General features: G+C 37.7%; 1 protein-coding gene across 1 annotated transcript in view; it reads left to right on the forward strand.

Annotated features, from left to right (window-relative positions):
* Positions 1-858: 858 nt before the first annotated feature.
* Positions 859-26,020, forward strand: part of ANKAR (ankyrin and armadillo repeat containing) — a gene marked incomplete at both ends in the record, with an annotated part of 56,085 nt that continues 30,923 nt past the window's right edge. The window contains 10 exons of the mRNA XM_080932763.1: positions 859-1,459; positions 8,240-8,677; positions 9,861-10,024; positions 10,748-10,851; positions 15,463-15,643; positions 17,252-17,471; positions 17,903-17,938; positions 20,109-20,310; positions 21,554-21,762; positions 25,431-25,535. Of these exons, the coding sequence (XP_080788889.1) occupies positions 859-1,459; positions 8,240-8,677; positions 9,861-10,024; positions 10,748-10,851; positions 15,463-15,643; positions 17,252-17,471; positions 17,903-17,938; positions 20,109-20,310; positions 21,554-21,762; positions 25,431-25,535 (2,260 nt within the window). The remainder of the gene's footprint in view (positions 1,460-8,239; positions 8,678-9,860; positions 10,025-10,747; positions 10,852-15,462; positions 15,644-17,251; positions 17,472-17,902; positions 17,939-20,108; positions 20,311-21,553; positions 21,763-25,430; positions 25,536-26,020) is intronic.

Here is a 26,020-nt window from a genome sequence, read left to right on the forward strand (position 1 = left end):
TTCTAAAATACAGCCATATGCCATTTATTAATGAAGTTCTGTTTAGTTTTTTACCAAGTGACACAAGTTGAGGTCATTTAAGAAAAATCTCAAACAACCAAATCATTGCCCTGTAGACAATTCTGAGGGACATTATTTTTGATTGGTGATGGATATGAACAGCCCAGCCTCCTGTGCGTGGCATTATCCCTGGTCAGTTGGTTATGGATGTATAAAAAAAGCAAAGTGAGAAAGTCTGAAGTAACAAGCCAGTACGTGGTCTCTTACTGATCTCTGCTTCCAAGTTCCTGCCCTGGCTTCCCACTGATGATGGGCTCTGTGTCCTGGAAACCGAATAAACCCCTTCCTCCATAAGTTTCTTTGGTTATGGCATTTACCACAGCAACAGACACTTACCTGGGACAGATGGGAGGAGTGTGGAGCTATTTCACTGTTGTATAAACATTGTAGAATATTCTTACACAAACTAAGATATTATGTATAATCTTAAGAGACAACTGTGTGGTCAGTTGTTGGAAGAATTTTGTATGGCACTGATATTTCCCAATGACTTTTGGCTTTCTGAAAAGCAGAGCTCTTTCAAGTAGCTTAATGTGACTGATGCTAAAGATTTTATAAACTTAAAAATTATAATTTAAGTTTCTTGTGATTCACTTAATTGGAAGCTGATAAAAGTACAGATTGTCCATGGAAATATTAACTAAATTTAGAAAGATGAACAATACATATTTATTCTAGAAAATCCAGCTTTATTGCCATGACAAATATTGTCTTTTTCTTTGTTGCAGAAACTCAAAAAAAAAAAAAAAAAAAAAAAAAAAACAAAAAAAAAAAAAAAAACACCAGATTTAATTAGAAATGTTAAGAATAGTAAAAAAAGGAATAGTAAGATTTGATCAAGGACAAGATGAAGAAACCTTCCTGGAAAATTTAGCAGTACAAAGAAATGCCTCTGCTTTTTTTGAAAAATATGATCGAAGTGAAGTACAAGAACTATTAACAACAGCACTTGTCAGCTGGCTGGCTGCCAAGGATGACGTCCGCTCTCAGCTAGACATCCCATGTGGACTCATGAGTCAGATGAACAATGTAGGCTTCTCCACTGCCATCCTATTGACTCCAGTGGACCCTACTGCCCACTTAGACTACAGGGAAATCCATCAGATCTTAAGGGAATTGGCCATTGGAATTTATTGCTTAAATCAAATTCCTTCAATCAGTTTAGAAGCTAATTTTGATCAGAGTTCTTCTTGTCAGTTACCTCCAGCTTATTATGATACCAGAATTGGACAAATTTTGATCCAGATTGACTATATGCTAAAAGCACTGTGGCATGGAATATATATGCCCAGAGAGAAACGAGCCAGATTCTCTGAATTGTGGCGTACAATCATGGACATTGATCTAGATGGGAAACCTCAAACAACTAAAGATATATATTCCGAGTTTAGTTCAGCAGGTAAGAGTTTTTTCATAAAATATATCTTTTGATCACACTTTTCCCCTCCTCCAACTCTCCAAATTGTCCCCACCACCCTAACTCTACTCTCTTTCTTGCTCTCTTTAAAAAACAAACAGGCAAACAAACAGATGAAAGAAACTTAGAAACTCCTCTCCCTCCCTCTCTCTCTCTCTCCCTCTCCCTCTCCCTCCGTCCCTCCCTCCCCCCCTCACACACACACACACACACACACACACACATACAATGCAAAATAAGAAACCAAAATATATAAGTAAAAGACCAATAAGACAAAAAGTGCCCAAATGAAGCAACATGATCCACTTGCCCCCCCAAAATAGCATTGAGTTCATTTTGTGTTGGCCATCTACTGCTGAGCATGGGGCTTACTCTGAAGTCCGGTAGGTGTATTTAGTGAGACTCCACTGTAGAAAATTTATCCTTTGCAAGAAAATACCAATTACAGATAGCTTATGAGTTAAAGGATGGGACCCCATCTGGTGTGAACCAGTACAGCCCCTGTGCATGCTGCATATGTGCATAAATCTTATTATGATCATGCATGGTTCTTAGGGGAACTATTGCTATCTTATGTAGTATAACTAAATTTAAAGGACATATACAGACATATGCCATATATATATATATATATATATATATATATATATATATATATATGCACACACATCTATCTATCTATATATAGTTATTATATACCTTAAGTAAGCTTACAGAATAAATTGCCCTGTAGCTTTTAAAAACATTCTCAGGGCTTCTATCTATCACCTTCCCAATTAAGAGCCACCCCATTTCCCTCATTATACCTGTCCCCTACTATTGCCCTTTCTGTAACTCCTTTCCCCCCAACTTACCATAATGTTTTTCTACTTACCTGGATTTTCTAGTACATCAGGTTATTTACTTAGGCCTAAAGATTTGGAGCCAGGAACCACAAATAAGGCAGAACATATGGCCTTGCTTTCTGCGTCTGGATTACTCACTACACAATATTTACCAGTTTCATGTATTTATCTGTAAATTCTATTTTTTTTACAGCTAAACAGATTCTTATTGTTATATATGTACCCCATTTTTTTAAATCCATTTAGGTTGCTAACACATCCTAGCTATTGTGAATAAAGCAGCAATTAGCATGTTTCAGTACCTCTAGAGTAGGCTCTTGAGTCCTTTCGGCACTCCAAGGAGAGGTATGGCTGGGTTGTATGATAGATTTAATTTTTCAAGAATTCTCCACATTTGTTTCCATGGTGTCTATCCCAGTTTTCAATTCCCACGGGAGTGAATGAACAAAGTTCCCTTTCCCTGGGTTTTGCCAACCTTTGTTATCAGTTGTTTTCATGAACTTAGCCGTGCACTCATTGTGACTGGGGTAATCTGTGATTGTCAATGAGGTAGAACACTTTAAAAGATATTTCTTAGCCATTTTTTATTTTCTCTTTTGAGAACTCTGTTCACATCCATTGACCATATTCAACTGTGTAATTTGTTTTCTTGTATTCCAAGTTGTTTGTATATTCTGGGCATTAATCTTTCAACAGGTTTGCACAGAGACCTACAAAGAATTCTCTCCTGCACACATATGAGTATTGCCTATATTTTCTTCTAGTAATTCAGCATTCCAGGTTTTGCTTTGAAGTCTTTGACCCACCTGGAGTTGCTTTTTTTTTTTTTTTTTTTTTTTTTTTTTTTGCAGGGTAATAGATATAGGTCTAATTCCACCCTTCTACATATGTACACTCAGTTTCACCACAAGCACTTGTTAAAGATAATATCTCTCAGCCAATGTATGTTTTGAACATCTTTCTCAAATATCAGATGGCTGTAGCTATGTGCAAACATGTTTGGGTCTTTTATTTTCTTCCATTGATCTATTTATTTTTGTGCTAAGACCATTCTGTTTTTATTGCTCAAGATTGGTTTAGCTCTCTAGGATCTTTTGTAGTTCCATAGGAATTTTTAGAATTTTTTTTCCTATTTCTGTGAAGAACATCAAGGGGATTTTGATTGGGATTGTACTGAATCTGTAAATTGATTTTTGGCAAGATAGTGATTTTTCAAAGACTTTTTCTGTATCATCAAACATGGATTTTTAAATTTAAGTCCATTTATATGTGTGATGATTTGTATATGCTCAGCCCAGGGAGTGGCACTATTAATAGGTGTGGCCTTGTTGGAGGAAGTGTGTCACTATGGGTATGGAGTTTAAAATCCTCATCCTTAGCTGTCTGGAAGCTGGTCTCCTGTTTGCTTTCAGAACAAGATGCAGAGCTATCAGCTCCTCTCTAGCACCATGACTGCCTAAATGCTGCCATGTTCCTACCTTACTGCTAATGGACTGAATCTCTGAATTTATAAGCTAGATCCAATTAAATATTTTCCTTTATAAGACCTGCCTTGGTCATAGTGACTGTTCACAGCATAAAGCCTAATTAAGACGATATGATTTATTATAGTTATTTACTTACCTGTGTTGAACCATCACTGTGTCCCTAGGATAAAATCAACCTGATTAACAGTGGGTGACATTTTGGTATATGCTTGTATTTAATTTGCAATTATTTTATTGAAGACATTTGAATTTATGTTTATCAGAGATATTGACCAGCAGTTTTTTGTTGTGTCTTTCATGGTTTTGGTTTTAAAGCAATACTGGCTTCATAGAAAGAAGGTGGCACTGTTTCTTCTGTTTCTATTTCTGGAGTACTTTAGGAATATTGGTTGTAGATCTTTAAGTCTGATAGAATGCTTCTGTGAGTCCATCTGGTTCTGTCTGGCCTGTTTTACTGTTTCAGTCTGCTTGTGTGTAATAAATAGTTGTTTAAGTTGTTGATCTCTTCTTGGTTTAACCTTTGTGGTTTGGGCGAACCTAGAATGTGTTCATTTCTTCTAGATGTTTTTTTAACTTAATAAAGTAGAGGTTTTTAAAGTATTCTCTTACAATGTCCTGGATTTCTTTGTTAAATGTTGTGTGATTTCTCTGGTAATCTGGGTCCCCTCATCCTGTATTTGGTTAACTGTGCTAATGGTCTGTTAATCATAATTATCTTTGCAAAAAACGAGCCCTTAAATTTGTTGATTCTTTACATATTTTTTTGCTTTTGTTCATTAATTTCTGCTCTGATTTTTTTTTTTTATTTCTTGCCATCTACTGGTTTTGGGGCTTGGTTTATTCTTGGTTTTCCTAGATTCATGAGTTGCATCATTAAGTCATTTATTTGTGGTTTCCCCTTACCCCTGATTTCTTAATGTAGGAGTTTAGAGCTTATGTTGTTTTAATCTCTATTAGTTCCAAAATTAAAAAAAAAACTTTTTAACTTCTTCAGAAGACTTGATATATTTATTATTTCATGTATATGAATGTTTTGCCTGCATGTATTTATGTACACCACATTCGTGACTCATGCCTAGAGAGATCAAAAGAGGGTAAGAGATCCCCTAGGACTGGAGTTACACATGGTTGTGAGCTGCCACGAGGGTGCTGGAGATTGAACCCAGGTAACTATTGAGCCATTTCTTCTGTCCCATTTCTTTATGTGTTCCTTGAAACATTCACCATTTACTTAATATCCATGCATTTTTTAATTATTAGAAATTCATTTGCTGTTGATTCCAAGTTTTAATAAAATTGTGGTCAGATAAAATAGAATCATTTCAGCTTTTCTAAATTTGATAAGATTTGGTTGTTTTATCAGTATGTGGTCTATTTTAGAGATGTATCCATGAGCTGCTGAATAGAATGTCTGTTCTTTGGTGTTTGGGTAAAATATTATAGATATCTTTTAGGTCCATTTGATGTATGATGTCATTAATTCTGATGTTTGTTTAGTTTCTGTCCAGATGATTTCTGTTTATTGGAGGCAGTGGGGATACTGAAATCACCTCCTATTTTTGAGCTGGAGTTAATCTGTCTCTGTAATTCCAGTGGTATACTTTTTTTTAAAAATGAAATTAGGTGCACTAAAGTTTGTTGCATAAATTTTTAGAATTATAATGTGTTCTTATTCTTTATTACCTTGATTAGAACAACACATTCCTCTTTATATCTTCTGATAACTTTTAGTTTTAAATCTACTTTGTCAGATACTAATGTAGCAGCACCTGCTTGTTCCCTAGTCCCATTTGCTTGGAAACTTTATCAATCCTTACACTTTAATGTGGTGACTATGTTTAAATATAAAGTGAATTTCCTGTATAGAACAGAAAAATGGATTTTCTTTTATTCTTTAAGGCTTGTTTTATTTTAATGACTGAGCCACATACCCCACACAGCCAATCCCACTATGTACAGACATGAGGGAAGCTGTGTTTCCCGGTCCCTTCCACTTTGGACAGTTCTTGATGATCTTTTTCTTCTTGGCCCAGATGTGCTGCTTGTGGCCTATTTGTGCTTCCTTGGTCTTTGCCCTTTGAGCCTCAGCCCTGTCAGCCAGAATCATCTTGTGGGCCTTATGAACCTTCAGCTTGTGGATGTACTCTATAAGAATTTGCTTTTTTTTTTTTTTTTTTTAAAGAGGAGACCTTCAGGTACAGGCTGTGATATTTTTGGTGGTCAATCTTAGATTCACAGTAACTCCTGAGAAGCCAGCACAGGATTTGCATCCTTCACATCCAGGTCACCTAGTGCATTCAAGCTTTGGCAGTGCTCTTCCCCTCCCTATGCCCGTGCCTGCCCTCTGTCAACCCAAGGTGTTTTCCCAGCATCAAGCCCAGCAGTGGACACTCCCAGGCATCCAGATGGGCAGCCCATCTTTGGTCAGTATCTAGATCTGCGGACACAGTAGAGGACACTAGAGGTTCTGAAGCCCCAGTGGACTCGCCGCTGCAAGTTCAATGGCAAAAGGAAACTGCTTTGCTGTTGTTTGTTTTTTCTTAATTCCTTTCTTTGGCTTACCTATGTCATGGAGGGAGTTGAAGCCATTGACTTTTAAAGCTGCTATTAAATGTTGTATGTTGATTGCAGTCATTTTATTATGGGTTTTTGTTTGTTTGTTTGTTTTGCTGTTTGTGTTCTTCCTCATGGTTTGCATTTCAGTAACTTTAGTCATATTGTCTCTTTATAGTTCTTTCCGCTATACTATCCCTCCCTCTGGTTACTGCAGTATTGCTTCCAGTTTTCTCTGTATGGATGCGTTGGGGGACATGGGTTCTTTTATCCTGTTGATACATTGGAAAGATTGTTTTCCTTCTTCAACTATGGCTAATAGTGTGGCCAGGTAAAATGTCTGGATTTGCATCTGTGGTCTGTTGGAAGTTAGAGTACACTAGCCTAGGTTTTTCTTGCCTTTAAAGTTTCCTCATGAAGTTAGCTATTTTTCTGATGGGCTCTCCTTTGTATATGACTTGTGATTTTACTCTTTCAATATTCTTTCTTTATTCTGTGTATTTAGTGCTGTAACTATAATCTTAATTCTACTGGAAAGGCTTTCTCCTTTTTAAGTTGCATTATTGAATATTTCAAGTCTGTCTTCAATTTAGCTTGATTATTTTTCAGTATTTCCATTTTCTTCTCACTACTGAATTCAGTTTTTAGCCTTTGAATTTTCTTTGTTGTCTCATTCATCAGTATATATGTGTTTTCTTGGACATGATTGAGGAGTTTATGCCCATTCTCTTTAGTCCATTGAGCTATTTCTGTCCTCTTTTTAATCTCCTCAAATTCTCTGATCATGGTTAAGATTTTTCTTTTAAATTTTATGTCCTGAGAGTTTATTTGAATAATTTTTATTGGAGAACATTTTGATAGTGCTGATGGGTCTTGGGGACATACTATATTGATCTTTTATACAGTTTGTATTTTTGTGACATGACCTGGGCATGTAAAATTCTTTTTAGGGTTGTATATCTGATATGAGATTTTAGGCTGTCTCTGTTGAATTGTAACTTGGTTTTCTTCCTGTTGTTGCCCAAGTTTGGTTGATTTCAGATCAGATGAGAGGAGGAAATAATATGTCAAACCCTTCAGGTAGTGTTGATTTCAGATTGGTAGAATGGGGTGATACCAATTCAGTGGTAACCAACCAAGTGCACAAATAGGACAAGGGCTGCATCTGTTCAAACTAATGTGCAAGATGCACTACCTTAGATATGCTTAGGAGGATGAGAGAAAATGGATGGGCTGAGGTATTGGGAATTTACCAGGTTAGGGCAGTCAGAGAAGTTAAGGGTCAGGGAACTGTCAGGCTGGGCCAGCACCTGGGCTGTGCAAGTAGGAATCAGATTGAGATTTGGAATGATGTAGGCAAAAGGGCTCCTAGGGGACTCACTAGGCTGGAAAGTACATAGGACATGTGGCCATGGATACAGCCTTGACAGTTTTATACTTGTATATGATGCTCTTGCAGTCTCTTCCCTAACCTCTAACTCACTCTCATCCTATTAATAGCCCCTTCTTTAGTATGTTCCTTCCAAGATTCATAAGTTTTGGTTTTACTTTATGATCCACTTTGTTTAACCAGGGCCTTTTGTTTAACAATTGGAGTCTGGTAGAATCAGCAGTGGGCACACAACTGAAGGCCATGATGCCGCTTTTCCATAGATCTACTATTAGCTATGAATTTGGTAGTTAGAAAGAAGTAGGTCATCCCAAGCTTCTCATCTCTGCCTGACCCTGACCACTGCGGGACCCAATTTTGTGTCAACCTAGCAGAGGCATCCACAGCTGGAGTTTGTGGTTGCAACAACCATGTCTTGCCCAGAAAATTTCATGGAAGCTTCCTTATCTCTTGTCTCTCACTACCTAACTTTTTTCTTACCATGAAGGTTTAGTTGATATTACAAGTGACCCAGACTTTGATGGGATCTATGATGAAGACATGAATGAAGATCCAACATATGAACCCAACAGCCCTGAGGAAAAGGCTGTGTTTATGAAATATGCTGAGAGTATGATGATGAAGCTGACATTTAGTACCACACACATCCAACAGCATGAAAACATCTTTATATTTGAGACAGCCTACTGGCTTACTAATGCAATAAAGTACAACCAGGATTACCTTGACATTTGTACTTACCAGAGACTACAACAAAGACTACATCTTCAAAAAAAAGTCATTCAAAAACACTTTGAGAAAAAAAAAGAAATCAGAAGAGGGATAGGTTATCTGAAGTTAATATGTTTCCTGATTCCATTTTTACTCAGTTTAAAGAAGAAGATGAAAGTTCCATATTTAAATAGTCTACTTCCACCTTTTTCAGGTAAGAGGATAAGCAAAAACAGACCTTATCTTTGCTGGGATTTTAGGAAGTATTTTTCAAATAAGTAGTATATATGTTCTCATTGCTTTCTAGTAATAGGAGCTGATTATTTTTATCACATGGTATGGCGGTTTACACAAGGGTACACCCTATAGGCTCATGTGCTCAAATGCATGGGTATCAGTGAGTGGAACCACTTGATTAGGAGTGTGAGGAGGGATTAGGAAGTATGGCCTTGTTGGGAGGAAGTGTGTCACTGGGGCTGGCTTTGGGGTTTCAAAAGTTCAAACCAGGCCCAGTGTCTCTGTCTTCCTACTGCTTATGGATTTGGATATAGAACTCTTATGTACTCCACTGCCATGTCTGGGCCATGTGCTTCCGGCAATGAATGAAACCCTGAAACTGTAAGCCAGCCCCAATTAACTAAATGCTGTCTTTTATAAGAGTTGCTGGGTTTTATAAACGTTGGTGATGATATCTGTGTACAACAATAGAACACTGACTAAGATAACTGGGAAATACTACTTTATAGTATCTCTTTTGCCTAAAGTACCTCAAGAAAGATTCTTTTCATAGTCTAAATACAAGTTATCAAAAACACAGAATTTGAATTCTAATAATTGAGGAAATATATGTTAATTTCTACTCATTAGATGTCAACCAGAGTATTTTGGCAACACTTTATAAATGTTTATATAGGAAAGCCCAAGAAATGCTTAAGAATCATCAAACAAATTTATTTTATTGTTAAAAATTAAATATGTAGGCATATACATATTTACTTATTTATCTGTCTTTTTATTTGTTACTGGACCTGTTGACACAGGCCTTAAACCCAGCTACTCAGGGCAGAGGCAAAAGGCTCACAAATTCAAGTCTAACCTGAATTCAAGGCTATCCTAGGTGACATAGTGAAACGTGGCTCAAAATGCGAAGTAAAAGGGGCTGGGATAGAGCTCAGTGACTGACCAGTTAGGTATGCAATGCCCAGAGTATAGTCTCTAGCACCACAAGTGTGTGTGGATATGTGTGTAGAGTAAATAATTTTATAGTCAGTAATTGCCAAGTTTTAATTTCATATGGCATTTTATATTTGTTTATCTGAATGATAATCAGATATCTAAAATACAATCATCTGTGTGTTTTCCACATTTTAACTTAAAATTGTTTTTTATTTCTGGAGATGACAAGGTCAAGACAGAGAGAGAACTGCCTCCATTTATTTATGGACGAGATTTTAAATGCCAGAATTTCGATTACAAAGAGCATCAGTACTTCCATGTTCACGGAGGAATTGAATTTGACATTAGCACCAGTCCAGTTGAGAATGCTCTGGATGAGTTCAAGGTTCTTGAATCGTTATATTTCTGAGATGCTCTGTTGTTTCAGCTGTTTTTGTACATTTTCACTGAGAGTTTCTGTTGGTACAGGCACCATACAAGTCTCTAGACAGTCATTCTCACAGGCCACTATCTTTCTTACACATTATTGAAACAAACATGAACTAAGTGCAGCTACCTCTAAGCAACTGTGGTGAAGAAAAAGCTGATAAATAAACCCAGTACAGATACTTTCATCAGACTTGACAGATTTCAAATGAGCAGTCTTTGTCTTTGGATAGTTAAAGTATACAATAGAAATCCAGAACACATGGCTGATCATGGTGGCACACACCTGAAATTTTAGGGGGGCATGAGGATTATGAATTCAAAATCAAGTAGGTACACATCAGAGAGACTCCAATAATTAAAATAAAAAAGGAGAAACAAACAAAAACAAATACATTCCTGAGCACTATGCTAACCTATTCACATTTCTCAAAGATTATGACAAGAAAAAAAGTTAGTCTTAATTTCGATAACCCAGAAGCCTGATGGCATCACACATATCAGTGCCCTTACTTGTCATATTTCTTATATTTATTTATTCTCAAACTAAGAGTAGGATACATGCATTTATCAGTTTTCTCTGGGGCACTTTTTATTTGCATGAATAACATTTCATATAAAGAATCTTAGAATTATTGAGGTTGCTTAAAGGTGTTTTTTTAATATGTGATTTTTATTTTAGAAAAATGTAAAAAATATATGGGCATGTGTGGAAAATACCTTTGCAGAGGATTCAGGATACAAAGAATTTTACTCAGTGCCAGTCATGGAGTTTTGTGGAAAGAGGTGAGGTGCTTCCCATTCATACCAGCCATAGCTGTGTTCAACATAAAACAAGAAAGTGTCAAAATGCAAAAGCTAGCTGAAAAACCTTAGAATGGCAATCCTAGAACAGGGATGAGACTCAAAAGCGTACTAACTAGTTATTACTTCACCCACTTTGATACAACCCACAAGTAAGCTTGGACTTAGCTCTTACAGTGAGCACACATGCTAAATAGGCAAGGAGATGAGGACTAGAGTGTGAGGGGCCGGCTGAACACAGTGAACATAACACACACCATTTCATTTCCATAAGTTAACAGTTCCAAACCCTCTGTGCCAGACCTTGCTATGTCTTTAATCTTCTAAACGATGTAGTTCCTCCAGGGCTTCTAGGGCCTTTCATGTGCTGTGTTCTTGTATTTCACCATGGATCCTGAAGTTTGAAAACATGAGTTATATAGCTCACAAAAAATATCTGGACTAGAGGTGGAAAGAAGCACTTAGGAAGGTGTCTTTGATCATTTGTTGTTGCTGGTGGATAGAGGCGATTGAGAGAATAGGGCCAAGTCTGGAATTCTGGAGAATAGACATTTCAAAACTGGAGCAGGGAAAGAAACATGGAAGGGAGGGAGGGAGAGAGGGAGAGAGAGGGGGGAGAGAGAGAGAGAGAGAGAGAGAGAGAGAGAGAGAGAGAGAGAGAGAGAGAGAGAGAGAACAAAGAAGACTGAAATGGTGTAACTCACAAGTAAGGAAACCAGGGGCTGTGATAGAGTAGCAATCAAATGGAATGTTTGTGTAAGAATATGAAATAATAAAAGTGTCAGATACAACAGAAAATGACAACTCTATTTTAGAATGAAGAGCTGTCTCTGGAGTTGGTTTTGACTCGGTAAGAGAACTTTAATGAGAGTATCAGTGATGGAGACTATTTGCAGCAAGTTAAAGGGTAAATTGAGGGACGGTTAACAAAACAGGAAGAGGTAAAAATAATCATATACACTTGAAGATGCATGGGGATGAAGAGAACAAAAAATGAGGCAAAGGGGGTGTGAAGACAAAAATTTAAATTTGATCAATCGATTGAGTATCATCTGCTAAATATGAAATCAGATAACATGTGACCATGATTCTGAAGGAGAAAGAGCAGTGTGAAGATGCAGACATGCTTGCGGACCTGTGTGAAAGTGCCTCTTACTCATAGGCAAAATCCATGGAAATATCTTCTGCCTTAGTTGTTTGTTTTTTCTCTGGAAGAGGAAGCTCTTGTTCAAAGATTTAACACCTACTGAACATTCCATAGACAGCCCTTGCCAGGGTGCATAATATTCTGGAGACATCTATGAATAAGTTTTCTCCTCAGCTTCTATCGGGCATCTGGGACACCTGTGATGCTGAAAGTTCACAGAGACAGAGAGAAGAGCTAGATTCATGAAAGGCTGTTCTTGGTAGAACAGTATAGTTGGTGTTGCATCTTGTTATTATTGTTCTATAAGAGATCCAGCTACTGCAATGTGATGTCATCGAGCAGTTGTTTCTCTAGCTTCTGACTAATGAGCAGCAATGGGAAATGAGTGTTGGTGAATGGTAGGTAGATAGGAGTTTTTAAGTTTAAAAAAACTATAAGAGGTTCTGGGAGATAGCACAGTAGATAAAGTGCTTGCTGAATATATATGAGGATCTGAGATCTAGCCTCTAGCATCACATAATCATCCCTCCACTCACTCTTCAAGCCAACAGAAGCCCTCCCACCTCATAAAGAAGGGTCTGGATGGCCCCCACTCACAATCCCACCAACTGGGTTTCCTGGGTTTGTGAAGAAGGTTGCTGGAGAGCTAAGTGCTGCTGTACCACTCAGCTCCCTTACTGCTGCTGACCATTCAGGGAAAAGACAGGGGCTGGGCTTCTCCTGGATCTGAAGACCCCTCCCCCATGACAGATTTCCTCAGTAGAATCTCTAAGAGAATTTTGTAAAGAACATGTTTTCTTTGTGTGTCTTTAAAAAGTATTTTTAAAGCATCCATAAAGAAACACATATTACTGCAGTCACTGATAATTGGATACTAGCCTCAGAAAGCTCTGAATAGCCAAGAAACAACTCACAGACCATATGAAGCTCAAAAAACAAACAAACAAACAAAACCCCAGAAAGGCCAAAAAATGGAAGCCTCAGTCCTTCTTAGAAAACAAAACAATAAGTGTATAACACCCTCTCAGAGTGGGGTACACTTAGACCTTAAATCATTAATAACTCAAACGCTAAGAAGATAGCCTTGTGGCAATTTTTGATCGTTAAAAATCATTATGTTTAATCTTTACACACCAAAAAACTTTGACTATTTCCATGTTAAATTTTGTTTTACATATGCTTTATGATCTTTGTAAATAGTAAGATTTCAATGCATACTATCAAATCTTTAAAAAAATTAAGTACTGACAAAAATATATTCATATATATTTATGCTAAAATGCTTTTAATTATCTGTACATGTATCTCTGTTTTTTTAAAATTAAAGTTGTCAGAAAAAAAAGAAATACATATTACATATTGACCAAGCTGTAGAAATTATTTCTTTGTCTAGACGCTCCCTGCTACTGTGTGTAATGAGCCACATTGTATATTAAAGGTGATTCAGAAAAAAAAAAAAAAAAAAGATCCAGGAACAGCACTGTGTGCTTATCATTCATTCGCTCGAAGGTGAACAGAGGAGGATCCCAGGGACGCACCATCCCAGGGACTCAACATCCAGCTACAGTTGCCAATGAGTGAGCCTCAAGTTCAATGAGAAACTGCTTCAAAACATGAGGTGGAGAGTCCTGAAGGAAGACACTCAACCTCTGCACACACATGCATACACCCACACCTAATAAAAACAAATACAAAATGAACATGTTTCTAGACCCAGACAGCATTAAATAAAAGTAAAAAACACAAACACTTAGGCAGTATTTTCCAGAATCACATATCAAATACTAGAGAACCTTCATCCTGTGTTAAATCCAACCTTTGCATAATGTTTTATTGGAGTTCTGTATGCCGATGGGCCAGAATTCTCAACTGCAATGGAAACCTTTGGCTTCTTCCTTTCCTGCCCAGATTTCCTGTTTTCTCCTGCTGGGTGCTCAGTAACAAAGATGTGAATACCATCTTAGATAACTCCTGCTTCTGTCTCAGTTTGTGCTGCTCTCTCTCAGATTGGCTTCTCGATATGCCTGGCAAATGACATAAGTTAGATTTGCCTCCAGTCTAATGGGATAAGAGTTCCTTTCCCAGTCATTGTTTTCAAAGTAGTGCTATCTTAAAATTCCAAAAATTTCCAACATCTTTTTTATAGACATTCTTCTTATTTTTTCATCACAATGTAGGGCTCTCAGTGATAGACCAGAGAATATTGTGAACAGCTGAAAACAGGGTATTTCGAAATCTCTTGCTTGCATCCATTTTAAAGAAATGGTCATTACACCGAGTCACACTTAGAAACATTTAGATCCTAGACTCGTTTTAGGTTTGGTGTGAGTTTTCTCATCACGACAGAATAAAGACATGGGTCTACAAATCAGATACTCAATGAACTACAAATCTACAAGAGTAGAGCAACTCTATAAAGATGATAATTATTGAAGCAAATAGATTAATTGTCCTAAAATACCCAGTTTGGAGAAGAACATACCATTTCCATGGTATTGTTGTAGATATAGTTGATCAGAAATCTGCTTAATGAAACCAAGTGAGCTTCCCTAAAGTCCCTGATGATAACCATACTTGCGGTTTGAATAAGACATGTAGTATATGTGTAGATACAGTACTTGAATGAAGATTACCAGGATGATATATCTAGCCACCAACTGTGAAGTACAGGCTATCTGGGATTTCTGTGCTTCTCATAAAGCATCTGTGGGTACCCAGTGCCACAGCTTACTATACAGTTGACCCTGGACATCACACAATCATCTGATGAGAGATGCTCTCAGGGTTCATGCAGACAGCCAAATCCTCTCTAGATCTCATAGAGTGTTTCTCTTTAGATTGTTTTCATTCCTGCCAGAACAGTCACCAGTGCTGCCTCTTGGGGAAGCACAGTATTCCCATGATAAGAAACCACTGCACCGAATGGACTAATTGTATGGTGTGTTGCTGCTCTACTCCAGAATAAGAGGGCCTGTGTTAGCATCAAGTCTTCTAGCCCATGTCCCAGGATAGGGTGGAATTCCTTTAGCCTACTGATCAGTAAAAGCCAAGGAACCATTACCTAAAACATTATTCAAGGCTGGCCTTAAGGATGATTATCACTCAGAAAAACAATTTATGGACACAATTTGATTAAAATAGTAAGAGAAAGAAAAACTGAGGTGGAAGATGAACTTACAGCTCCTTTCCCTAGAACCTAGGCTCCTAGTGACTTGAAGACAGTGCCTGGGAATACAGAACCAGCCTAAATAGTCAATAAAAGGATAATTATAAAGATTAAAGTCTCAATAACTGTTGATAATAATGCTACTATTTTTACGGCCAAGTATAGTTCAAACTATAGTTCAGCATGTGTAATGTTTATGGAATAAGCAAGTTTTGACAGTATATAAATAAGCAGCAAATTAATTCACAACTACAAAACATGCCTTTTTCCTTTTTTATAGCTACTATGTGATCTATTTTGAGCTTGAAATTTTCTACCAGCAACTCTATAAGACTCAATGGTGGGGAGCCATAAATGAAATTGTGAACAATCTGAGATTGAAAAGGCTTCCACTGACTGAAGCTCAACTACACGAGCAATTTAAGAAAAAATTTGGTTTAAAAAAAGCTATGAAATGCAAGGTATCTTACTATCAAAAATGTAAGAGGTTACATATTACCATAAGTTAATGTGCCATATTCTACACGACATGAAAGGCCTAGGATGCGAGGTTAATGAAGGATGGGTTGTTAGGGGTATGGAGTTTAACTAGAAGAGTCATTGTGGCTATGGACAGGCAAGCAGGCGGTAGGGCAGGCGGGCGGGCAGGCAATAACAAGGCAGGGGCTCTGAGAAAGTTCTGAGAGAATTCCTTCTTTCTCTAGTTCTCGGATGAAGAGGTAAAAAAAATCATGTTGTTCTTTGGGAAACATGTTCTGGTAAACATTTGGGACTAGTTAATAGCATCAGACAGATAGTATGTAGGGCTCTGACCAGAGGAAATCAGGGCCCACCAGACAAGGCAGGAGAGATAGAGATAGAGAGGGGAGGGGACAGACAGAGACAGACAGAGACAGAGAGTATTAGTACTTTTCTGAGAGTAGGGGTTGCATAAGTTTGCAGTCAAGGTCTCTGATGCCCAGGCAAAAGGCAGGAAAATGAGTAGAGAGCAACACTTCTGGCCACTAACAACACTCCCTTTTACACAAATTCACTTCTCCAGGAGACTTTAGGACCTGAAGCCTATAAGCTTAGAACTTGACAGACAAAGTCTCTAGATGGTGCTTTTTTTTTTTTTTTTTTTTTTTTTTTTTTTTTTTTTTTTTTTTGTCTCCTAAGAATGGTGGAACGCTTATAGCTGCTCTATCATTACATCTGTACTAGAGATGAACTGAACTAATGCTTGAATAAATTCTTCAGTATGAAATAAAAATTCCATCTTTTATTAGCTGATAATCACCATGTTTCTTGATTATACATTTTTGTTAGAGAAAACAAATTGTCAATAAGCCGGATCGAGGTTAATCTGCATGGCAAATGTTTGCTGATGTCTGGTGTTTAAAGTACCACTGTAGACAGGAAGCTCCATTCCAGAGCCGCTCGTGCTGCTATTCCCCTCTAGTGCACAAGTGAGGACCGTGAGGTGCGCACAGTTAATAGGAGCCACTGTGGTATGCAGACAGGAGACAGAGCTGGCATCCCGGGTCAGCCCTCTGTTTCACAAACTTGAAAGGTTATGCTGGTACTTACTTTCCATTTATTTGTTTAAAAAATCCATAGTTTTAAAACTTTGATAAGTAGCCCCAAATGTTTATCAGAACATGTTTCTCAAAGAACAACATGATTTTTTTTAACCTCTTCATCTGAGAACTAGAGAAAGAAGGAATTCTCTCCAGCTATATAGCTCTAGTTCCTTTGCTTTTAAACTGTTTCAGAAAAGCATCTGTCCACTCTGCCGAAACTGTCTGCAAGGATGAAGCTACAGTTTACTCTAAAAGAAAGGGAAACAATCTCTCCAAACGTATTTCCCATGCTCAGTATCTCCTTTTAGCTCCATGATGTTTAGCATAGTACAGGGAGGGAGTTCGTCACCTGTCCCCTGTGGTGTCATGACAAACATGAAAGGGCACTCTTGTGACTGTGTTGATACATTCCGTGTGTTCCTTCCTTCCCTTTAAGGAAGACTTTATATGTATTTTCTTACTAAAAATATTTTAACAAACTAATGCTGGTTCTTTAAATAATTTTAGAGCATCCCATTTGGTCTGAAGTCTGCTGTTGAAAGAGGCTTGTCCGCTGTCTTCCACACATTTAGCCGTAAGACCTCAAGCTCCACAATCAATGTCTCCGATGAGGCAGGCTATGCCATTTTCCACCATGCTGCCCTGCACAACCGGGTCTCCATCATATGTCAGCTGTGCAACGCCAACTTCAACGTCAACCAGAGGCGCTTCATCATGTTCAGCCAAGGTTTCATTCCATTTCCAAACCCTGCTCAGCACTAACTAAGCCCAATTAATATAAAACAGAATCTGATGATTTAAAGGCAGCGAGTAGACAGCTGTCCTTTAAGCACCGTTTAACATGAAAAGAATTTTTGGTAATTAAAAATGTTGTATTCATCCTTGTCTTTCTCAGACTTCCATCTGTTGATAAATAGGTACATTTCACAGAATGAATGAATAAGTAACTCTGCTAACAATATTACTGCTACATCAGCACTCTCTCCCAGCTGCAAGTTTTAATCTGCTTTTAAGGGGGGGGGGGTGGGTTTCCCAGCCTTCATGTCTCTGCTAGAAACCTTACTCCACATTGTCTGATGTAAGCCTGCTTTCTGTATCAACACACAAACTCCTATATATTGGTAATCATGTTTCTATGTGGATTTTCTCTTTGAGCAGAGTCATCTAAAATGGATATGAAAAAAGAAAGAAACGGTAAGGCATAAGTGAAGTAAGTGTATATATTAAAAGATTATTGTATATGTTTAAACTTTTGTTGGGTGTGGTATTATAAGTCTGAAATTCCAGCACATGGAAGACAGAAGCAGGAAACAGGAGTTAAGGTCATTCTTAATTATATACTGAATTTGAGACTAGCCTAGGCTGCATGAAATTCTGTCTTGAAAATGAACAATTGCCTCATCAAAAGTTAAAGAATAAAACATCTTATAGTATATAATCCACAAATGTTTTGTTGCATAAAATGTAAAATAATGAGGTTTCATTTTCATTTGGAGTATAATTTTTCTGCCCATGTTTATTGATATTCAGAAATTAGGTATTCCTTTTTTATAATATTTAACTAGGAATTTGCCACCATCTTAGACTTGTTTTATGAATTCAGTTTCCAAAGTGGTTTTGGAAGCTTGTACATAAGCAGCTAAGAGCTGGGAATGTAGCTTAGCTCTATGGTGCTTGCCCAGCGTATGCAAGGTCCTGAATTCAATCTCTAGCATCCTGTTCCCACAGACAAGTTAATGTAATTTAGGCATTCTGCCATCTAGTGGCCATAATGATGTATGGGCTCTGAAAAATGATTACTTTTGGTGGAGATCAAAGTTTTGAGATAAGCATTGGATATACAAACAAAATAAAAGCATCCTTGTCCTCAAATTTCCATTTCCTTTAAGAGATTTACCACATAGCTTCAGAGTCTACATTAGGTAATTAAAGAAGAATTCTTTCATAACAACAAGAAAAACAAACCGAACAAACTACAAGACCCATATTGGCAAAGGGCAGAGAGGAACCAGGGACTACAGTGAAGAGACACAGTGTCCCTGACAGCACTGCAGAGGGGACATGATCTTATCTTTCTCCTCCTTCAAGCTCCTTCCAGGGCGCCCTACTATCAGGAGCTGGGCAGAAGCTGATATGATAGATCTCTCAGAAGTTTCAGCAGCCATGCTTGCCCATGGCAAGCCTCTAGCAATTCGTTAACTGCAGTCAGCCTTCCTTCTGCTGGTCACATTGGAAGTTCTGTTCGATGGCACTGCGGATAGTCTGGTTGCTCTACTTCTAGGCACTTTACAACCTAGAGCCTATCAGTTTGCCCTTTGGTGTGACTTCTGTCATGAATTCTGAAAGGCCTTTTAGTTTTCTGTTGAGCTCTATATTTGTGATTAGAGTTGACCATCAGTTGTCACTTCTGATCATATACACATTACTAGAAATTGGGAGACGAAGCAAGAACTTTTAAATTTAGTATTTAAGAAAAATTTTGGTCCATTTTGTTATTGTCTTTCTGTCTCAACTTTCTCATAATGCAATGTATGGCCACCAATCCCAGCCAGCTTATTAGAACTTTAATCTGGTTTGGTACTAAAAATTTGTAAACCAACTATTACCAAAGATTCAGTCACAGTAAATATAAATGACAGCTGTCCTGCTCTTCTTATACCTTCTACTCATGGGACTGTCTGTTACATACTAAAGATTACAAACTGCTGTCTCTTTGTAATCTCTGTCCAAGGACTTCAGAGTAACACAGCACAGAGTGTCGAAGTCTGTTCTTCCCCCAGAGTACACATGGTGGATAGTGAGACCCCACACGCTGCCAAGATTTGGCTTGCCAGAGGTCCCAGAGAGTAGTTAAGTCCTGAGACTGCTCACAGTGCCACTGTTAAAACCACAACCGACGCACAGACTGGTCAGACATATGATGTTACACTGAACTGAAGTGTCCACACAACATGCCTAGTACTGCCAAGAGCCTAAAGGTCAAGTAACCACCTAAGCCTAATGACATGGGCCTGTTATACCAGCTTCTTGAGACCTATTAGCAAGAAGACTGAAAGTTTAAGGGCTAACCTGGGCAACTAAATATAATTATATTTCAATATAAAATGTATGTATTATATACAAATATATATATATTTCCATGCTATTTTTTTGTTCAAAAAGTATAATTTTTCCAGATATTCCAAGTTAAGCAAAGAGATATAAGATTGCCCAAATAATTGTTTTAGTGCTTACTTTGAGTTTTTAAAAAATATTATAAAGCAGTAAGCTGTATGGTTGGTCTCATAAAGGCATGTTTATTTACTGTTTATTTATTTGGGGAGTGCTAGCTCTTTGACTACTGGACAATTGCTCTTCATCTCAGGTCCAACACCTCTACACCTGGCCGCACAAGCTTGTTCACTGGAAGCAACCATCTGTCTACTTTGCTTCAAAGCTGATTACACACTTACCGAGAAAAGAGGCTGGATGCCAATCCACTTTGCTGCCTTCTATGATAACATCTGCATCATCATTGCACTCTGTAGGAAGGATCCTAGTTTGCTAGAGGCTGAGGCAACAGCTGAGTGAGTTATTGAGCATTTGTAAGAATAAGAACTTCTGCTTTTCTGACTACCATCGACACTGAGGTCATAATTGATTTGGGGGACTTGAAGGGAAGCAAAGCACTGATGCCCTCTCTGGTTCTCATCTTTTTTCTTTTATGGTTTAGCCTTGGAATTTAAAGACTAGAGCTTCTATCCACCTCTGTGTGTCTCTTAGAGGAATAAAGAGTGGATCCTGGGAATTTCTTTAACTTTTGTATCAATAGTATAGCTTCACAAATAGGTTTATTAGGCTAACCATGTTACTAAGGAAGAGAAAGTTGTTCTTGTTTCCCATATAATCCCCTGGTGGTTCCAGATCAAGGTAGATAGAATGTATCTCAGCTGAAGTAGCTACTTGTATCTAGCAGAGATACAAGCAAAGTTTCATAATTTTGCTGAAGAACAATTTTTTAGAGTAGAGGTGTAAATTTTTTCCTAAGGATTGTCTAGGAATCCAAAGACCAGGTGATTATTTTGATTTCATGAAACTATTCATGGATATGTTAGTCTTAAGTCTTCAAGTTGTGTGTCTGTTATTTGCATACAGGCTTGGACTTATTGCTCCTTAACATACGCCATGTCCATTTTCTTGGCTGGATTATAGACAGCAGTAAAAAGATGGAAGGCATCAGCACACGCCTTTCCCTTCACAGAGGTGCCCTTGCAACTTCCACTACTGTCCTGTTAGCTGCACTGTTTGCGTCGTCATATACCTACCTATGAGGGAAGATGGGAGATGGACACTGGATTGGATAACCAACCATGCATACAACTCAAAGAGCTTCATTATCTAAATCAACAGTCAGTCAGTTTTCATACTGTTAGCTTCTGCAATGGGGAAACTGGGATTTGCAATTGAATATAAAATATTTTAAAATGTGTTTGACAACTATCAAATCTATTTGGTATTTGTAAGGTAGATTGATATTATCTGATTATGTTTCTACTAATTTATAGAACTATAAAAGATTAGATAGGATAGTGTATTTTAATTACTTTGTATAGTATCAACTTCCAAACACATAAGGTATAATAATTGAGGAAGAGGACAGAGATGACTACTAAGGACAGGTAGGCAGGAAGGCAAATTTGTGGAATTGAGAGAATGAGAATCTAAAGGAAGATGAAGGGGTAGTATAAATTAGAGTCCTGTCAGTGATACAATAAAGGGGAATGTGATGTACATGTGCTCAACACTGTGACCATGTGTGCTTGACTTCAGGAATCAGTGCACTCCGCTGTTACTTGCTGCCACTTCAGGAGCCCTAGACACCATTCAGTACCTGTTTTCTCTTGGTGCGAACTGGAGAAAAACAGACACAAAGGGAAACAACATCATCCACCTGTCAGTGCTTACTTTTCATACAGAGGTACTTAAGTACATCATAGAGTTGAAAATCCCTGAGCTCCCGGTTTGGAAAACTCTGGTGGGTGAGTATAGAGCACAAGATTTCATTGTAAGGAAAGGTTCTGATCATTCTGTCATATGATCCTTGGTATGGTTACCTGTGAATAAGTAAGATGGAATATGTATGTCTTTAAAATTAAAAATCATGAAATAAATTTATGCATTGAATCCAACAATAGTACAGTTGATAAGGGGAACTATATTTTTGTGTGCAAAAGTAGTTTGATTTCTTACTTAAGATTGGCAACCAAAAATGAACTATATCTTACACAATTATGTTTACTCTTATTTCCCAACTTTCTTAGAAGTCAGAGCATCATTTTCTCCATTAAAAATCAAATTCCAAAAGGAAAGAGAAAGAAAAAGAGGAAATTCAAGCTTAAATAGAAAAGGTTCTTTTGTATTAACTCCTTACTCCAAATTTTAGAAGCAGTTTTAGAAAAGCTTTCCTTCACATTTGATGGATGTTCTATGCAAAATGTTGTGTTCAATTTAGCTAGAAAAACAAGGATAAGTGTTACACAATCAATTGAATGTACATGTTACAATTTATTCCTCCCCCAAGCCACATTAAATTACATGAAAATTAAACAATGAATCAGCAGCAGAAGCAGTCAAGATTCAAGAAAACAGGAGTGTTGGGCCTAGGCAGCTGCCTCTTAGACTTAGTGTTCCAGAAAATTCCAAGCCGTCATTAGGAAAGCTGAGAACTTCTCAAACATATAGCTCACAGTCCTCCAAAGGCTAGGAAACAGGCAGTGCCAGGGCTCTCCACAGACCCCAACCAGAAAGGCCAGCAGCTCCTGAGGCTGCCTTTCTCCTTGGTGAACAGAGTGCAAAGGGTGACAGCAGAGGGGCGCTCCAGAGTGGAGCCAGTCTTAATTAGGCAAAGGAAAGTGTCACTGAGTCAGGAAAAACCAAGGCGAGTCTCAAATAGAGAAAGATTAGATCCAGGAAAAATAACAGTGAGGAATAAGACAACACCATGGGTTACTACCATGCCCAGATAAGAGTGATGCTCTATAGGCAGCGTAAATCCAAAGTACTGATTCAAGTAACAACTATAAACACAAGGAAACAGACATACAGAAATGGCAGAGCAACACTGAGCTGGTTTCCCATTTCCCATAACTTGAGGCCACAGACAAAGCCTAAGACCATGGTAGCAAGATGCAGCACCATGCCAAACTAGGCGGATCTGTGGACCGCACAGTCCAAGGTACTGCTTTCAGAGAGGTGAACTTGAATTCACAATATTTTACTGTAGATGTTTTAGAGGTATATAATTTTGAATCATGAGCATAAAATAAAAATTAAATAGAAATGAGATGGTGTGAGAACTGATGTTTTCCAATTGGATAACATACAGTTACTATTTAAACCTGACTCTTCTGGTTTAACATGCTCGGCTCTTTGAGCTACCAAGACAGCTCAGTAAGGAGCTAGCTACCTTGCAAGCATGAGGGCCTGAATCCAGAGGCTAAGCACACAAGCAAACGTGGGCATTGCAGCTTGTTTGTAACCCTTGCACTTGGGTTTGCAAAACAGTTTAAGATTTTCCCCAGCTCTGTGTTTAAGCAAGCTAGAACTATTATAAAGATAAGGGTATGAGGTTAGTTTAATGTATACATGGAAATTTGCACATTCCCAAGAACCCCCAAAATTGCATGAAGATTAAGCAGCAGGCAAGAACTCAAGGGAAAACAAAGGAGAATATGACAATAAAAATGGGAGGCAGGCCAGTTCCTAGTGCTCACTGGCCATCCAGTCTAGCCAACTGATGAGCTCCAGGTTTAGTGGAAATGCTGTCTCAAAAATTAAGGTAGAGTCACTCAGGAGGCAGAGGCAGGTGGATCTCTGTGAGTTTGAGGCTAGCCTAGTCTACATTCCAGGACAGTTAGGGCTAAAACAGAGAAAATGTCTTGAAAAACCAAAACCAACCAATCAACTAAACAAGACAAAACCAAAAAAACCAAAACCAAACCAAACTAAAAAAAAAAAAAAAAATTAAGGTAGAAAAGAAATAGTGAAAGGTGCTTGATGTTGACCTCTCCATCCTCCATACAAATATACATTTATGAACAAATAAAACACACATTCACACAAATCCCAGACATATGCACACACACAAAATACACATGAATGCACACTACAAAACAAACATATACACATAAATTCACATGTGGGTATACACGCAAAGCCATTCACTCAAACACTACATACAAAATATGGACACAAATGCACACACACAAATCATTTTCATTCACTATAAACTAACACTATAAACAAATTATTGTAAATGCACACACAGAAACCACACATTCACAGAAACACCACACACACACACACATACACACAAACTCACACTTTTAAAAAGTGATGTTCAGCTATTTGTTCAAAATGGTGTCAGCACCAATCTTGGAAGACATTTCTGAGTACATGAGCCCAAGGAGATATTGGGAAATGCCACAGTGTTTATTTTTATGCACATATGTTGTGGCATCTTAATCTTTTAAAAGAGTAACTGTGAGGATCAACTTGACTCAGACAACCATTACAAATACTTCTAAGTCTGAACCTTGATAAGGATGACTTAATGGCGTATATAACTCCAATTGGCCACTACTTCCAGTAGCCATGGTTGCAAAGTCCTGGTAATTACATGATAACAACACCAGCAGAATAACAATTAGAAGCAAGTTAATTATTAGCCTTTGGAGTAGAAGCTAAAACTTAAGAGCAGTTTCAGTAAGGACCAGGCCACTTCTGAACATAGAAGTCAGAGAGAGACGAAGGAAAGATACAGCCCCATGTTTTCTTGTACCATAGACTTTGTTTAGAAGCTGTATATAGTGTTTTATCTCTTTTTTTGGAGTTTAAATTCATGCTATATGTTTAAAAATTATATAAATAATTTTCAGGAAATATACTAATTTAATGGCTATTAAAATCATATTGATTAAGGTAGTTTACTTTGCCATCCTTAAAATCTTACTCAAATTTTATTCAAAATTAATCATAGGCACATTAGAAATATATTATTTTTCTAATGAATTTGAACCGCATTTCTAGGCAGTGTTACAATTTAGGCCAAAGACAAATAATTTAGGAATTTTCAGTAATTATATATGTATTACAAGCCTTAAAGATTAGCTTTTGTTACTGCTACAAGTGCCCAAGATAATCAACTTATGCAGAGCAGCTCTATTTAGGCCCACAGGATTGGCTGGGATGAAGTAATAACCCTTATTACAGGATCCTATGGCAGAGGCCCATTACCTGTTTGCTTCATGAGACGTATAATAAAACAGAGAGACAGGAAAAGGAAGAGATGGAATCCCGCAATCCTCTTCATGAATACTTTCCCCAATGATCTTAAATTTCTACCAAACCCCACTCTTAAAGTTCCCGTCATTACTGAATAGCACCAAGCTAGACCCCAATAGACACGAGTGGTGACTAAACCGTTAGGAAGGGCCTTTGAGTGCCACCCCAGGTCCAAGCTATAGCCCATGATTATCCACCCAGCATCTCCCAAATGACCATAAACATGGAATGAATGTAGCCTATGCGGTTGGTGGTGGGATGATTTTTAACTCTTGTGTTCACTTCACCTATATAAAAAATGTACAGCCATTCCATTGCCTCTGATGTGAATTACAACTGTGTTTTTCTGTTGAATACTTACCAGAAATGTTGCAGTGTGAAAGCTTCAAACGAAGGATGATGGCTGTCATGTCCTTAGAAGTAATTTGCTTAGCAGATGATCAATACTGGCGATGTATTCTGGACGCAGGTGATATAAATTATATTAACTAACTTTTTCTTATCATATTTTAAGTAGAGCTATAATGTACCCAGGTAAACCACACACACACACACACACACACACACACACACACACACACAAATTATACAAGCCTGAGTGCTAGGGTTTTTCTCCCAACTTTATCTTATAATATATATTAGCATAATATATTGAGATAGGGTCTCACATATAGCCTAGGCTGGTCTTGAGCTTGTAATCTTCTTGTGTCACCATTTTTTAAATTAAAAATGTATACAATTTTTTTTTGCCCTCCCTTACTCCTCCTGGATCCTCCCTTCCTCTCTACCTACTCAACTCTTGTTTTTTTTTTCCTTGCTCTGTTTCTAAACAAACAAGCAAACAAAACAAAAACACAGGAAACAAAAACAAAGCAAGAAAAAGAGCACAAGTGTCCCCAAAACATAAATAAAAACAAGCAGGCAAAAATCTGAAAAGACAAAAATGTCAGAACA

The sequence above is a fragment of the Micromys minutus genome (assembly GCF_963924665.1).
Source record: "Micromys minutus genome assembly, chromosome: 19".
In the NCBI taxonomy this organism is placed as follows: Eukaryota; Metazoa; Chordata; class Mammalia; order Rodentia; family Muridae; genus Micromys; species Micromys minutus.